At 34.6% G+C, this 15423-nt stretch overlaps 1 protein-coding gene across 1 annotated transcript in view; it reads left to right on the top strand.

Annotated features, from left to right (window-relative positions):
- Positions 1-554: 554 nt before the first annotated feature.
- The window catches only part of LOC111769161 (butyrophilin subfamily 1 member A1-like), a 40240-nt gene continuing 25371 nt past the window's right edge, over positions 555-15423 (top strand). Inside the window, exons 1-3 of the mRNA XM_070245385.1 lie at positions 555-808; positions 3121-3141; positions 12644-12754. Coding sequence (XP_070101486.1) covers positions 748-808; positions 3121-3141; positions 12644-12754 — 193 coding nt within the window. The 5' untranslated portion in view covers positions 555-747. The remainder of the gene's footprint in view (positions 809-3120; positions 3142-12643; positions 12755-15423) is intronic.

The raw sequence follows: 15423 nt of genomic DNA, 5'->3' as shown, positions 1-15423 counted from the left end.
AGATGAGGTCAGAGATGCAGTCTCAGGGACACCACTGAAGAGCCTGGTGGGCCAGTGTAAGGATCAGAAAGATAAAGAGAACCCATGGCAGAGTCGAGGTCCAACACAGCAAGTGGAAATTAGAAGGTTACTGAATCTAAGGAGGATAGAGGCCAGTACTGAATTTGTACTGCAAAAGAACAGGCTGGAGCAAGGAGACTAGAATCTGTGTATAAAGTCTTGAGAAAAAAGAAGAGGAACCTGCTTTGTAACAACTCTGGCTTAGTTTTGTTGATCTATACAAATTATCAAGTGAACATAAAATTTCTCATTTTAGCACTAGACAACCTCACTGGGGTTGATTTCCATGGATAAAAAAAAAAAACAAACAAATCCAGTCATCCATTTATCAATCGATCTTTTGTGTATATGTATTTATTTACACATGTATTCAAATGAGCAAATGAACAACTACAACTAAAATATTGTTTTATGATCCTATAAGGTCCAGAGTTCAGAGTCTCCTTCCTTGTTTCTGGATTAACTCCATACTCCACCTAGCTACAGAGCTCGGGAGCAAGAAACCTGATTCACATGACTGAAGCTTCTCTCTGACCCAGGGACATTGCCGTGGGTGGTATATTCTCTTCCCTCTGTGCTTGTATAGGGAACACAAAGGCATTTCAGAATCCTGCCAACACAGCTCAGAACAGAGCTGGGAATTTCCTTTGGGCCACGAGTGACACGTGAAACATACTCCTTCCTGAGATGGTGGCTCAGCCAATAGATCACTGTAGAAAATTATTTATGAAGCATGAGAGCCATGAAGGTGAGTTTTCTTTTTATTTGCTGCTATTGTTTGTGCTTGTATGTATGAGTGTGTGTGTGTGTGTGTGTGTGTGTGTGTGTGTGTGAGGCTATGTGTCTAGTGCCTCTAAAAAAGTGTTTGGGCCGGAAAGATAAAGTATAAGTCAGGGTACAAGGTATAAGAGTTGGATCTGTTACTCTTGCAGGTCTGCTGGAACTGACTTCTCATTTCTTCTCATTCCCTAATTAGCTGCTCCAAAGGAGTTCTCAGTTAACTAACCTCTCTCTCATTAGAGATTCATTTCTCTTCCACCTCATTCTTCTTCCTCACTTCTACCAGTGCACTCAAATTTTGGGATATTATCTCTCTCCCTATATTTCTCCTATTCTTATGTGTAATGCTCCTGGATAATACGCTTTGTGCATGTTCTAACTTTTGTTCTTCTCTCTGCTCTAACTTCACAATTCAAAACTCCTAGAGTGATCTCACTTCCATCCATCCTTTTCTATATGTAATTTATTTAAAAAAATATAACCAGAAGTGAGAAATGAATAAATGTGATGTTTACATTCTAAAAGTCATGAAAAATGACCTTATACACTTGAAAACCAACACTCTCATACAGGCCACTCTGTGTAATAATGAAAGAAAGGCTTCTGTCAAGGAACGCATTGCTGTGGAATTATAACATGCTGTTAATATTCATGGTGAACACATTTTAATGTGCACTAATTGGGGGTTTTGGGAGTTGAGTAGAGATCCAACCTACAGTGTCTGTCTTTCTGATTCATAGTAAGTCCTGAAAAAATCGATGTATAATAAGACTGTGGGTAAGTGATTAACCTTTTCTGTTTGGAAAAATAAACAATCAAGGATCACCCATAAAGACAGAGAATGGAAAAAATTTACCTTTGGCCATCAGTGAGGTATCATTCAAGCTATCCTCACTTAAGATTTATAAAATGCTCTAAAAATGTTTCATGCAAGAATATGGCATTGGACTACTTTCATCTTAACTTTAAAAATTTATTTGCTTTGCAATATTTAATGAACACCTTCTTTTTGCTGCTGTTGTTTTTTCAGTGGAACTGTTGGAATGTGTAGGTAAATTTCTCTTGTATTTTCTTATATCCAAGACCATATCTTACACAGAAGCATTTTTGCTACTATTGACTAATCTATTTAGAATCTAAAATTACACAAATATAATAGAAAAGGAAATATAGTTTGCCATGTTCTCTTTCTCAATGACTATAATATATCACTTTTGCAATGTAAGATAATTTTTTTCATCACCTTACTTACTACGGTTTTATGTATATATCAAATACATAGTATTTTTGCTTAACATCAGAGTAATGTTCAGTAGTGGAATAACATGAGGACAAAAATAAGTGACAGAGAATGAGAGACATATGGGCAGGAGGGAAGGTAGGAAATAATGTTATTATAGAAAGACAAATCAAGTTATATTCAAAAAAGAATGGAGTGGTAGATATTATACATGCTGTAGAAAATTTAAGAACGTGGATCGAAAACTGAGCAGCAGATTTAGCATAAATTGTTGTTGACCTTTAGCAGTGCATTTACAGTGTAATATTGGGAGAAAAAGTGTAACTGTACATGATAGATAAGACAAAGATAGGTGATCTGGTCACTTTTGGAGAAAGGAGATTGGATACAAGACCAAAGGGACCAATCCATGAGGTGACCATTTGCCTAGGCAGACAGCTGGACCAAAACTTCCTGCTCACACAGTACCAATAGTTATTATGTAAATAAGTCCAATTCTCTCCATCAGGCATTTGGCTGAGATATAAATAGGGAATTGTTGGTCTCTAGCAAGAAGAAAGATGAAAATATAAACAAAAAGAAGTGGGAATATAGCTGAGTCATATTACAGCCAGATTAAGTAAAATTGGCTACATCTCAGTAAGTTAAATTCTTGGAATTTATCTCAATTATTTAAATCAATTTTCCATGAAAAACAATAATTAAATAATCTGAATGACATGTAAGACATTATTATCTTCAGAAACATTTTCTGCAAAACCTCTTTTTTAAAACGTAACATTTACGCTATGCTTTAAAAGTTTAGAATGTATAATTTTTCATGTAGGCTTTCAAAGTAAAGATGAGATTCATAGACGAAAAAAGGATTTTTCCTGTTTATTTCTCATTTCTTAGATTCATACTTTTTGTCACAAAAGTTGTTTCTCTTAGATGTGATTCTGTCTCTACATAATGATGCATTTATTTGCTAAAGAAAACTTCAAATTTTATCTTCTACATATTATTTTAAAATAATGATGTGTACTCATTTTAATTTCCAGGAAATCTATTGGAAAAGACAGGTGAGTTCTTTTATTACTCTCTATACAAAATTTTGTTGGGTTCTTAGTCCAATTTAAATCCTCAGTTAACTCATCTCCTAACCTCTATTAATTTTAAGTTAGATGTTTTAAATATGTAAGTTAAACACTTTTTCTTGTATTTCTAAATTTTAGATGTTTTTTAAGTATATCATTTATCTTGAAACCAATTTTGAGTTTATTCTTCTGTAAACCAATTAAACTTGGACCAATTATGTGATCCAGCAAAAATAGCCTAAATTAGGAGGTTGCAGGAGCTGAAAGATGGTTTTATCCAAAGAAAGAAGTGGTAAATATATGGTGACTGCTTCAGAGAGGTCACAAATTTTAACTTTGGAATAAAATGCACATTAGAAAATACATGTCACCTATTAGAAAATCTTCGGTGTTCTTCACTGTACAATCTTATGTAAAGTCCTTAAGCTCTCTGTTCCTCAGATTCATAGTGTGTTAAGTGACTTCCAGCTTCAAAGATCTATCTGCATTAAATGAGGTTCAATATACAAAGCACCTTGTCCTGTGTTTTCACACAAGTTAATGGGAACTGCCTCGTGAAGACAATGATCATGAAAATGGTGAAACTGAGCCTAAACTAAGACATGCTAGAGTTTATTTGTAATTATATATGAAAGTTGACCTTTCTGTTTGCAACTTTAAAATTCTCAACCTGTAATAAGAATTTTAGAGGGTATTCAACTTTTTATTTATCAGGAAAATGTTTACATCAACATAGGGAATTCATTCTTCATTTTTAGAAGAATTTTCAGTTCTTTGTTATCTACTGAGGAAGGTCACAGCAAAGATATTTTACCTCTATCCTAATGGTATTTCTATGAGTCCTTAAATTATACTTTTCATAACAATATCAAAAATATGTTAACATTTATCTGTTTACAAGAAATGTCATTCCATGGTGATATTCCCGACTTTCCTTTTTCTCTTTTGTCTTCCACAATTTTTTTTGAGATTCCCTCTTGCTCTATTTCCTTTGCATTTATTATGCATCCATCCAGGGCCATTTTCATGGGTGTGAGAGCTGTGTAGTTGCACAGACTCCTGCCCTCAGTAGGGCTTCACACTTGGTTTAATGTTTCACAGTCACCATCTTGAAATTCTTAATAAGTTTTCAGCAAGGAGCCCTACATTTTCATTTTGCACTGAAATTTTGCAAGTTCTATAGCTGGTCCTGTATCCATCCCACACTTTTTGGCACTGTTCTCTGCCTTCTTTCCATTTTGCTCCACAATTCCTGTCTCTTCTCTCTTTTCTTAGCTTAGCTCTTCAATCTACTCTCTACCTTTGGAGTGCTCACCATAAATGCCTCCTGAAAATTTTACAAAAGTGGAATTGGAGCATGAAGCTAAACCAGAAAGCCGTGCATGCGTCCCCTCCTCAAGGAAACTCCCCTTTCTTCCACTCTGCTGAGGGAAGAGTTGTAGACTATGCTTTCACCAGGAATCACTGTTCCCTGTCCCAAGTGATCCAGTCACTGCTGAAGGTGAAGAGCAGAACACTTTTCCAAGGGCATCTCATATTGGAGGGCCAGTGACCCTAAAAAGGGCAGATCCAAAAACTGTGTCCTAGCAACAGGAATAGCAATCAGCTCAGCCCATCAAATTATCTCTCACCCAAATGTGGGCAAAGAACTAAGGAAGTAAGTGTCAGTCTGTAGTGGGAAGAAAGATAGGAGTAGAAACAAAGAGGAGTAGAGGCTAAGAAAGGAGCTGGCAGAGCTGGCAGAGCACTTAAGTAAACTTACACGTTTCAATGATGAAGAGGCAGGAAGGCACCAAGTTCTGAGTGATCCACCAGTTACAGTTTCTGTGAGTCCTGCTGTCCTCTCGTCATGTCCTTTCTCAGAGACTGGCCAGTTCCTGTGAGCTTCTCAAACTTGTGTCTTCATTATTGCAACCTAAATCCGTAGAATTTATTTCAAATATTTAAATCACATCGTTTTCAACTACAATAAAAGGTCAGATTACTCTCAAAGGGACTTTTTCAAAATCTTTCCAAGGCTCAGAGTTTTGGTTGTCAGGAAGTTTGTGCCGATGGTTTTCTTGTAAGGCATCTGCTCTGCCTATGTGGTGATCAGTAACAGATAGGTGTGAGTGACACACTGTTCTTCTCTGAATAAAACTTCAAAATTCATCATCTGCTCTTTATTATTTTACACATAATCCTCTCTTGTTTTTCTTTGAAATGTATTCATTTTTTAATATTCATTTTGTATTTGTAGTACAAGTGAAATATAAACAAATAAACACTATTTCCATACTAAACATTACCTTTAAACTACTTTCTGTCTCTTTTTGGTATATCCATAGTGAGCCTAAATATCATATCTGATCTCGTTATCATTCAGAAATAGGAAGAAGTAGGATAAATTCCCATATCACCTTGTAAAAATAAACATGGCAAACGGTAGGAAACTCATTAAGCTGAATTTCTTTCTTTATCTTCTTTGCATATATAGACTCATAAGTTGCTCAGGGTTGAAAAGAATCTCATGGTTAATCTATTCCAACCTTACTTTACTTAGAATTAAATAAGCACCAATGAGCAGTAATCTTTTCAATGGCATAAATCAGTGAGAGAAAGCTCAGGCCCAGAAAGTTAGAAAACAGATCCAGAAGTTAGAGCAAGACTGGAGTGAAGAAAATTTTCAGAATAAAAGAGTAGGTCTGGGCCGGCTTGTGGCCAAGTGGTTAAGTTTGCTCTCTCTCCTTTGGCGGCCAATTCTGATCCTGGATGCGGACCTAGCACCACTCATCAGGCCATGCTGAGGCGGTGCCCCACATAGCAGAACTAGAAGGATCTACAACTAGAATATACAACTATGCACTGGTGGGCTTTAAGGAAAAGAAGAAAAAAAGAAGAAGAAGAAAGTTGGCAAAAGATGTTAGCTCGGGCCGATATTTAAAAAAAAAAAAAATAGGTATAAGATGGAATTTCCTACGCAATTGCCCAGAGAACTCATTAGCGTTTTATTTTTCTCCTATAGTTGATTCAGTACTTAAGGTATGAATTTATTTATTTAATTTCAAAAAGGAAGGAGAATGATTCTTTATTGTTTTTCAATGACACTGTAATCACACTTGTTCCTTTGGAACACCAAGAGTGTAACCCACTTACTCCTATACTTTTTACCACAATTTTATGCAAGATGTTTGTGAAATGAGAATTTGGGAACAAACTCACTAACTTCTATTTATAAAATTCATCTGTGTCTCACCTAAAACTGCACGGTTCTAGAGGTGTGCACATGAATCATTGTGGTGCAGCAAAAAGATATCCAACTAGAAGCCTGATGAGTTAACTGCATCTTCAGGTTCCAACCTGAATGCCACCACAGAGGAGCTATGCTGTTTTCATTCAGGTAGAGTCTCTCCTGTTTCTTACCCCAGATTAGGAGTCAGCAAACATTATATGTAAAGGAGCAGATAGTAAATATTTTAGGCTTTTCAGACCAAGAGATAAAATCAAAAATATTAAGTAGGTACTTAGATAACAAGAAAGAAAATAAATCCCACAAAAATTTTACTGATGAAATTCAAAATGTAATAATAATTATTGAGTACAATTTTTGTAATGCAGATCTAATAATGAGAGGAAAGTAATTTTTGGAGGAAATAAGATCTTGTTTAATTGTGGTTTAAAGTTAGCATTCCTTATCACTAGAAAAATTGCAAGTGTTTATCTGTTAATAATGGTTTGTAATAAGATTTATGCATTTCATCTTTGAAAATGTTTTTTCACACAGAGAGCTACTGACAAATAATCAATCAGTCCACAAGCATATGACTTTGATTGAGCTTAAATCACTTGAAAGGCAATATTTGAATTCTATTTGATTCTTTTCTTACTATTTTCCTTTAGAATGTCATAACCTTGCAGATTAGCAGCGTCCAATTGAAGGTTATTTGGAAGCTCCTTAACTGCACAATTAACTGGATTTTAAAAATATGGAAATGTCCTTTGCTGTTGCATTGAGTACTCCTGGAAATTTAGTTTAAACCTGAAAATATATCTGGTGCAAATTTGTGTGAAAGTGATCTTTTTGCTTGTTTTACCTTTTGACATCACAGAAATTATGTAAAGTAGCTTGACACTTCATGTGCTTCAAGTATTAATTGTAAGAAAAATGTCTTTGTCACAGTGTAAATTTCACATGTAAGCTCTATTTTATCCTGTACTTTTAGGTTGAATTTGTTAAGAAACATTATTATGTCTGCAGTACAAGCTATTTTCCAAAGTTATATTGTTTTCAATATGAGTGATTGACATTATTCTTCTAATTCAGAAAATTTCAATCTCAACCTTGAGTTTAAAAAGAACACACAATAAAACTTTATCACAGCCAAGCTATCAAAATCCTCTCTGGTAAAGTAAGTCAGATTCTATTTCTGACAAAAATTCTCAGAATTAACAATGCTTGAGTAAACCATAGTGAATGAATGTTCAATGATACAAGGGAGATTAAAATGTTTTAAAATATTTTCTGCAAAGTATCTACAGATGAATAACAAAAAATAACCTTACATTCTCACAGATTTTTAAAATATGTCCAATTAAGTCTTATAATGATCCATACGTACTTTTTACCAACAGAAATTTGAGCATATTTTAGCAAATTCCACTTCAGGTTATACCAAGTTAGTGTTTAATCAACTTTTAAAAAAATTTTCTCATTTGTATTTATTCCATGAAAACTATTTATAGAGGCTAATTTTTCAGTCACTTCAAATTTGGCATTGACTCCTTGAAGAAGGAGCAATAACTGAGCAGTATTGGTAAGTTCCATCAAGAGGCAAGAAAATCACTCAAAATTGTTTACCTTGTTTCCCACCTCCGTATTATTCCTTATTTAAAAAAAAATTACCTGAGGGTATTATCCTGAGTGAAATAAGTCTGATGGAGAAAGAAAAATACTGTATGATTTCATTCATATGTGGGAGATCAAAAAAAATAGTAATAACACACAAACACATAAATACAGAGAATGGATTGGTAGTTACCAGAAGTGTTGGGAGGTGAGGGGAGAATGGAAGGGGTAAAAAAGGCACATTCGTACTATGGTGGATGGAAACTAGACTTTTGGTGGTGAATATGATGTTGTCTATACAGAAGTTGGAATATAAAGATGTACACCGGAAATTTATATAATGTTAAATTAAACCAATGTTACCTCAATAAAAAATTATTTCAATATAATTATAAATTCACAGAAAGTTGACAAATAGTACAGTGAGACTCCATGTATCTTTTACTCACTTTCCTCCAATGATTACATCTTACCTAACTATAGTACAATGTACATAACCAAAACCAGGAAATTAACACTGATACGCCAAATGTGTATAGTTTCATGTCATTTTATCACCTGCGTAGATTTGTGTAACCACGTTCACAATCAAGATACAGAAAAATTCCTTCACCATAAAGGACTTTTTCAGGTTACTGCTTGATACTCACATCGATCTCTCTCCTTCCCACCCTCACCATCCTCAGCCCCTGATAACCACTAAACTGTTTTTTAACTCTGTAATTTTGCCAATTTGATAGTGTTATATTGAAGGAATCATACATTGTAATCCTTTGCAGTCAGCTTTTTTTCACTCAGCATAATGCTCTTCTGATCTGTCCAAGTTGTTACAAGTTCAGTAGTTTGTTACTTTTTATTGTGGAATAGTATTAAATAACATGGACATATTGCAGTTTGTTTAACCACTCCCTCATTGAATGACATTTGAGCTTGAGTTTCCGGGTTGTCGTTATTACAAATAAACTTACTATGAACATTCAAGTAAGTCTACTTTATCTGATATTAATGTAGCCACTCCTGCTTCCTTTTATTTAATATATGCATCATATATATTTTTCTATCATTTTACTTTCAACCTACCTCTGTACTTATATTTGAAGTGACTTTCTTGACAGTATATACTCTGGTAATTTTTTAAATCCATCCTATTGATATATGTCTCTTAAGTGGTGTACTTAGGCCATTTATATCTATTCTTATATTAGGACTTAAGTCTGCCATTTTATTTTTGTTTTCTGTTAGCCCTCTACTTTTTACTTCTATGTTTTCTTTGTCTAGCCTTCTCACATGTTACAGAAACATTTTTTAGAATTCCATTTTTATCTACATTATTTTAATTATTTATCTCTTGGAATAGATGTTTTAGTGGTTGTTCTAGCCATTGCACTATACGTAACTGTCTTATCACAGTTTACTGGTGTTGACATTTCGCTAGCTTAAATAAATTGTAGAAACCTTATCTCCCTTTAGATCCGTTTATCCTCGCTCATTTATAATTATATTTTATGTAGCCTCTATATGCATTGAGAAGCATATCAAATAATGTTACAACTTTTGCTTCAACCATCAAATATATTTTAGAAAACTCAAAAGGAAAAGGAAAATCTATTTATCTATATATTTGACCATACTTATCCTCCTTCCCTTGTTCTGTCTTCCCTACTGATGTTCCAAGATCCCTTATTTTATCACTCCCTTTCAATTTCAAGAACTTTATTTAGCCATTCTTTTAGAATAGGTCTGCTGGCAAGAAATTCACTTAGTTTACTTTAATCTGAAAATTTCCTTATTTCCCCTGAAGGATATTTTCACTGAGTATAGAATTCTGATTGATAGTTCTTTTCTTTCAGCACTTTAAAAATATTCTGCCACTTCCTTCTGACTTCCATGGTTTCTGATTAGAAATCTGTAATTCAAATTGATTTTCTCCTAAAGGTAAGGAGTTGTTCGTCTACTTTCAAGATGTTTTTGTCTTTAGTTTTCAGAAGTTGGATTATGATGTTTCTGGGCATGGATTTATTTGGGTTTATCCTATTTGTGGTTTGCTCAACTGACTGAATCTGTAAGTTAATATCTTTTGCCAAATTTGTGAAATTTTCAGCCATCATTTATTCCAATACTTTTTTAGCCCCACACTCTTTGTCCTCTCCTGGGACCCCAATGACATGAACATTAGATTTTTTGTTATAGTTCCACAGGACCCTGAGTCTCTAATCATTTATTTCAGTCTATTTCCTCTCTCTTGTTCAGATTGGATAATTAGTATTGTTCTGTATTCAAGTTCACTGAGACTCATTCTTCATCATCTCTGTTCTCTGTTAAGCCCATTTAGTGAGTATTTTATTTTGGATATTGTATTTTCTTAAATTTCTTTTTGGTTCTCCTTTATAACTTCTATTTATTTCCTAAGACTTTCTATTTTTTTATCTGTTACGAGTGTGTTCATAATTACTTATTTTTATGATAACAATCTTAAAATCCTTGTCAGATTATTCAAACATCTTTGCCATTTTGGTGTTGGTGTTTATTGATTATCTTTTTTCATTCATGTTGATATTTTCCTGGTTCTCCCAGATATGAAGAGTGATTTTCTATTGTATCCTGGACGTTTTGAGTGTTATGAGACTATGGATTTTACTTAAATCATCTGTTTTATCAAGTTTCAAATGTCACCACATGAATCAGAGAAAGAGGACATCACCTCATCAGTGTTAAGTGGAAGTGGAAGTACTCAGCATTCCCCACTAAGCATTTATTAACACTCTAGGAGGAGAGAGGCACTTTGTTACCACTGAGTAGGGCTGAAAGTTCAGGTTCCCTCTGGTCCCCTGTTGACACCATCACACCTGGTAGAGTGATGACCACCTCATTACTATTCTCCATGTGGTCTCCACTGACTCTGTGGCACGGTAGGGGAAGTGGCCTCACTGCTGCTGGCTGAGAATGAAAGCTCTAGCTCTTCACTTTGCCTTCACCAACACCAACCCAGGAGGGGAAGGGGTACATGTTGGTTGAGTGAAGGTGAATTTCTAGGCTCCTTGGTCTTTGCTGAATAGTGGGAGTGGGGCTCAGTTTTTTCTGTGGTGTTTCATTGGAGTAGGGGCGTTATTATTTAAAAGTGCCTTGCTGGGCTGCCAATTCGTGGTCCTTTGGCTACAGAGAGCATGCTTTCCTTGGGGGTTATTTTATCTTCCCCCATTAATATGTCTGGGTTTCTTCAGCAGCTAGTTAGGCATATAATAGGCAGAAAGAAAACCCAGGGAACTCACTATGCATCATTCCCTGGGTCCCAAGAACTCTAGCCTCTTTACTTTCTTGTAAGCACGTTTCAGAGTCTTTTTGTTTTATATATATATATGTACAGGGTTTTAGGCCATAGTTATTAGGAGGAATAGGAAAAAGTATGTATATTCTGTCTTCTTTCATAACTAGATAGTGCCTTGGTTTCTATTTGGCTGATGATATTGTTCACAATGTCTTCAAACTTTTGAACAAATGTTGTCAACAAAAGATCAATAGACTTAAGTTTATTTTCTCTGGACACATTTCTTTGGCCACTTCAATCAAATACAGTTTAATTTAGCTCACCATTGTTCAATGACTTCTCTTGCTTGACTAAGAAATGAGACCTTGAAGACTTACTTTTGTTGCAGTCTCATTTTCCTTTTTATTATTTTCATGAAGAAATTCTTCTGTGTTGAGATAGTAAGCTTTAAACTTTATAAGTTTTCTAAGTTGTTTTACCATAATTTGAGAATATTGTGATGAATATTAGTCAGGCAATGCCAGTTTATATTGTTATCTTTTAGCACAGCTACAGTGTCATTGCATAATAGAAACATAATTCACTAATAAAATAATCCACACTAAAATACCTTAAAATGTTTCTTTCGAAGTCTATTTTTTCTTCTTTTCTTGTTTTGACATGATTGATGTTTTCTGGTAATAAAACAAAGAGATAAAATAAAGTGTTGCTGTGCAGCGAGAGTTGAACAACTCAACATGATGTTAAGCTATAACTGCATCGCTGTACTACAAACAGTCTTGATTGCAACTACTTATCTCTGTTATTGTAATTAAAAAGCAGCTTTAGACCACACATATATGAAGGAGAATAGCTGAGTTCTATGGACATTGAAATTTGAACTGCATATTATTTTGCATCATAAAATAGTATTCTGATTTTCATTTTTTTCAGTGTTTTAAAGATGTGAAATCCATTATGAAATCACAAAACTTCCACAAATATATGTCAACTTGATTTGGTCTGTGGGCCATAGTCTGACAATTACTGCCCTAGATAATGTTTGGCTTCGTAGGGAATAGCAAAGTGATGAGGGCAGACCTGGGACTTGGCAGAGATTCCCTCATTTACTGTGAGGTGTCCACACTCAGGTATTTTTCACAACCCACGAGAGAAGCATCTCCACAACCCATGAACTACTCTGAGATATTCAGTCCCATACTGTCTTCTGTGTGGCTGCTACACTACCACACCTCTGGTACTTAGGAGTCATGGAATCCCTCAACTCTATCCATGAAGACTGAAACTTGGTCATAGACCTACATGTTACTTGAAGTATAGAATAAAATTTTCATTGTAGAAACAGCAATAGGGTTGGTCTGGATGTTAATAAGAAAATTCTGGTATTCATTTTTCAGAATCTCAGCCCAAAGTAGATGATGTGGACATCTTCACTGCAGCTCGCCTTCTCCAATACCTAATGTTATTCTTTATTATTTATATGTGCAGAAGAGAATATCACAAAAGTGGTAAGTTAGTAAGTATGTAAAGTGATATCTTAAGGGAACTATCCACTACACTGACAGATTTTCACATGGTTCCTGAATGATGATAAGAGAGATGAGAAGGATCTGACATTCCTATTATAAAAGCAGAATTGGAGGTAAGAGATATGATAGTTCCACTTTATTGTCTACCTTTCACTTTTGATGGGAACTCATTAATTTAGTTCTGGGGAATACAGTATAAGAGAGATTTTGACAAACTGCAATCCATCAAGTGTACTGTTCCCAAAATTGTAAAGATTCTGAAAACAGTTCTTAAAAATTAACAGGATAAGTAAATAATATGTTAACAAGGAAACGCACAATATATGAGGTACTTGTGAAACTTCTCAATTATTTTGATAACTCTTCATTGAGAAAAGATATTCTCTCTCTGTCTCTCTCTCCTCAGAGTTAGTTCAGCTGTTAGAATTAGAAATACTGATTAAAGTTTTAAAGGGTCATGTCTGAGCACTATATAAGGAAGTATTTTAATGGTGAGACCTTTCTGAATATTGACTATGCCTACAAAGAAGGTCATGAGTTCACTACCACTGAAAGCATTTAATCAAATCTTAATGGTCATATAGAGGAATTGATTTTCTTGTATTAGAGAATAGATTCTTACATTAGAAAATAGATTCGTAAATTACATGGAGGATTGATTATGATATATTTTATCATAAAGAATGTGCAAGTGTAAAACAGAAATCCTAAAATTTTCAAGCAAGATTTGTGGGGAGATATTAAGAAAGTTTTACCTCACATTTTTTACAATTTTTAAAGTTACTTTAGAAAAAAATATTATCTCCTTAGAAAAATATAACATGCAGTACCTACAAATTCAAAAATTATGATCATGCAGAAATATTCAAAGAAATACATTTGGATTTTTTCAGTATAGATTCATAGAAGGAAACAGGAATCAATGATAAAGAATGAAATCTCATGAAATATGTTTCATTCTAGTAAACAAGCACACTGGATTTAAATGAATGCTGCTAAATAAAATCAAGACAACATTTTTAAAAACTCAATTTAAATTAGTATACAGTCAACATAACAGTAAAAATGGATATTGGTACAAAATAGAAAGTAAAATTTGAACAAATGTTTTTAGAGTTCCTAATAATACATTAAAACAATCAATATAGTATTAGAATCTGCTACAAGGCATATAGCCACACAATCCAATTTAAGGAATTGAAATGCCATATCTATGTAAGGACTAATTGCAAATATTTAACTGAAGACTATTACAGAACAGGTGACAGGAAAGCTGTTGTTCTACTCTCTTAGGCTGACAAAAGGGATGGACTTAGTTTTCTTTGTGTAGCTCTTACATATGTAAATCATTATAGCTTTAATGGAGAATACTCAGAGCTACGGAATTCCAAAAGTTTTGCATGGTCATGCCCAGAAGAAACACTCAAGTAGTCATATTCATGTGTTCTTATTATCATCCTTGCCATACTGCACATCTACTGGGTATGGACCACGAAAACCCTCCAATGACATTCTCCATGGAATGGTTGTGTTCAGGGCTGGCTTCACAAGTATGCAATTTATGCAGTTGCTCAAGGCCCAGTGCTGATAATGTCCCATACTTGATAGAATTCTCTGCTGTCATTATCTTGAAGTTTTTAATAATTTTATCTTTGAATATCTGTTTCATAAGTGAAGTCAAATGAGACAATAGACCACACATATGAGGAAAGGAAATACACTGATGGGCAGTGTGTGCAAGTAGCTGTGATCCAGCGGCAGCCTACACTTAGTGGGTTCAGACCTGTGGGTACAATAGGCAGTTCACAAACATTGTGGTTGGCCCAATGCACATGCAAAGCCCTGTGGCAGGCAAGAGCACCATGGAGCCAAGGGTGTTACTGAGCTTTGACCTGAGCCCAGATTTGTGACAGCAGCAGTGGCAACAGCAGCAGAAGTGGCATCAGTGGCTGTAGCTGTGGGAAAGAGGAGGAGGTTTTCATGGGAACAGTGAAAGGACATGCAATGGAAGCCAGTCTGTCAATCTGTTCCCAGAGCCTATCCCTGTAGCATCTGCACAAATATTAACTCTCTGATCTGTGTTGGGAGAAAAACTGCCAGAAAATGGTCAGTAAATTTTGTCAGTAAGTAATGTCAAAATAAAAGTGTGCAAATGGACATTACAATAATTCATATGTGAGAGTTATTACAATTCTTCAAATGGTTTAGAGTTTTCAATTGTGAAATCTACTGAAAAATTACACAGGAAATATCCACAGGCTTACAAATATAAACTAAAGTTAAGGATTGTCACATTCAATTTATAAAAGAATACTATGTTTATACAAAGCTTTGGATGAGCCAGTTATTAATGGAGACCATTTTAAATTAATTTACCTGTAATTGAAGATACAGCAATAGAATGCATAAAAAAGACATTTTGAGTTATATATGAACCATGAAGCCACTTTCAGTTTCCTGTAGAACTTACATGAGTTACAGGAAGTGTCAGAGAAACATTAAAACACCATTGTAAAACTTTACCGTTAAGGGCAGTGCTTACCTGAATAGCAGAGTGAAGATCTCTCTAAATGCATTTCTCCATAAAAGCAATGAAAATACTGATAAAATTGTGAAAGTCAGAGCTCTGTAAATTAACCAAAGTTTTG

Source organism: Equus caballus, chromosome 20, assembly GCF_041296265.1.
Source record: "Equus caballus isolate H_3958 breed thoroughbred chromosome 20, TB-T2T, whole genome shotgun sequence".
In the NCBI taxonomy this organism is placed as follows: Eukaryota; Metazoa; Chordata; class Mammalia; order Perissodactyla; family Equidae; genus Equus; species Equus caballus.
The sequence above is the reverse complement of the archived record's forward strand: the minus strand, read 5'-3'. Positions and strand labels throughout refer to the sequence as shown.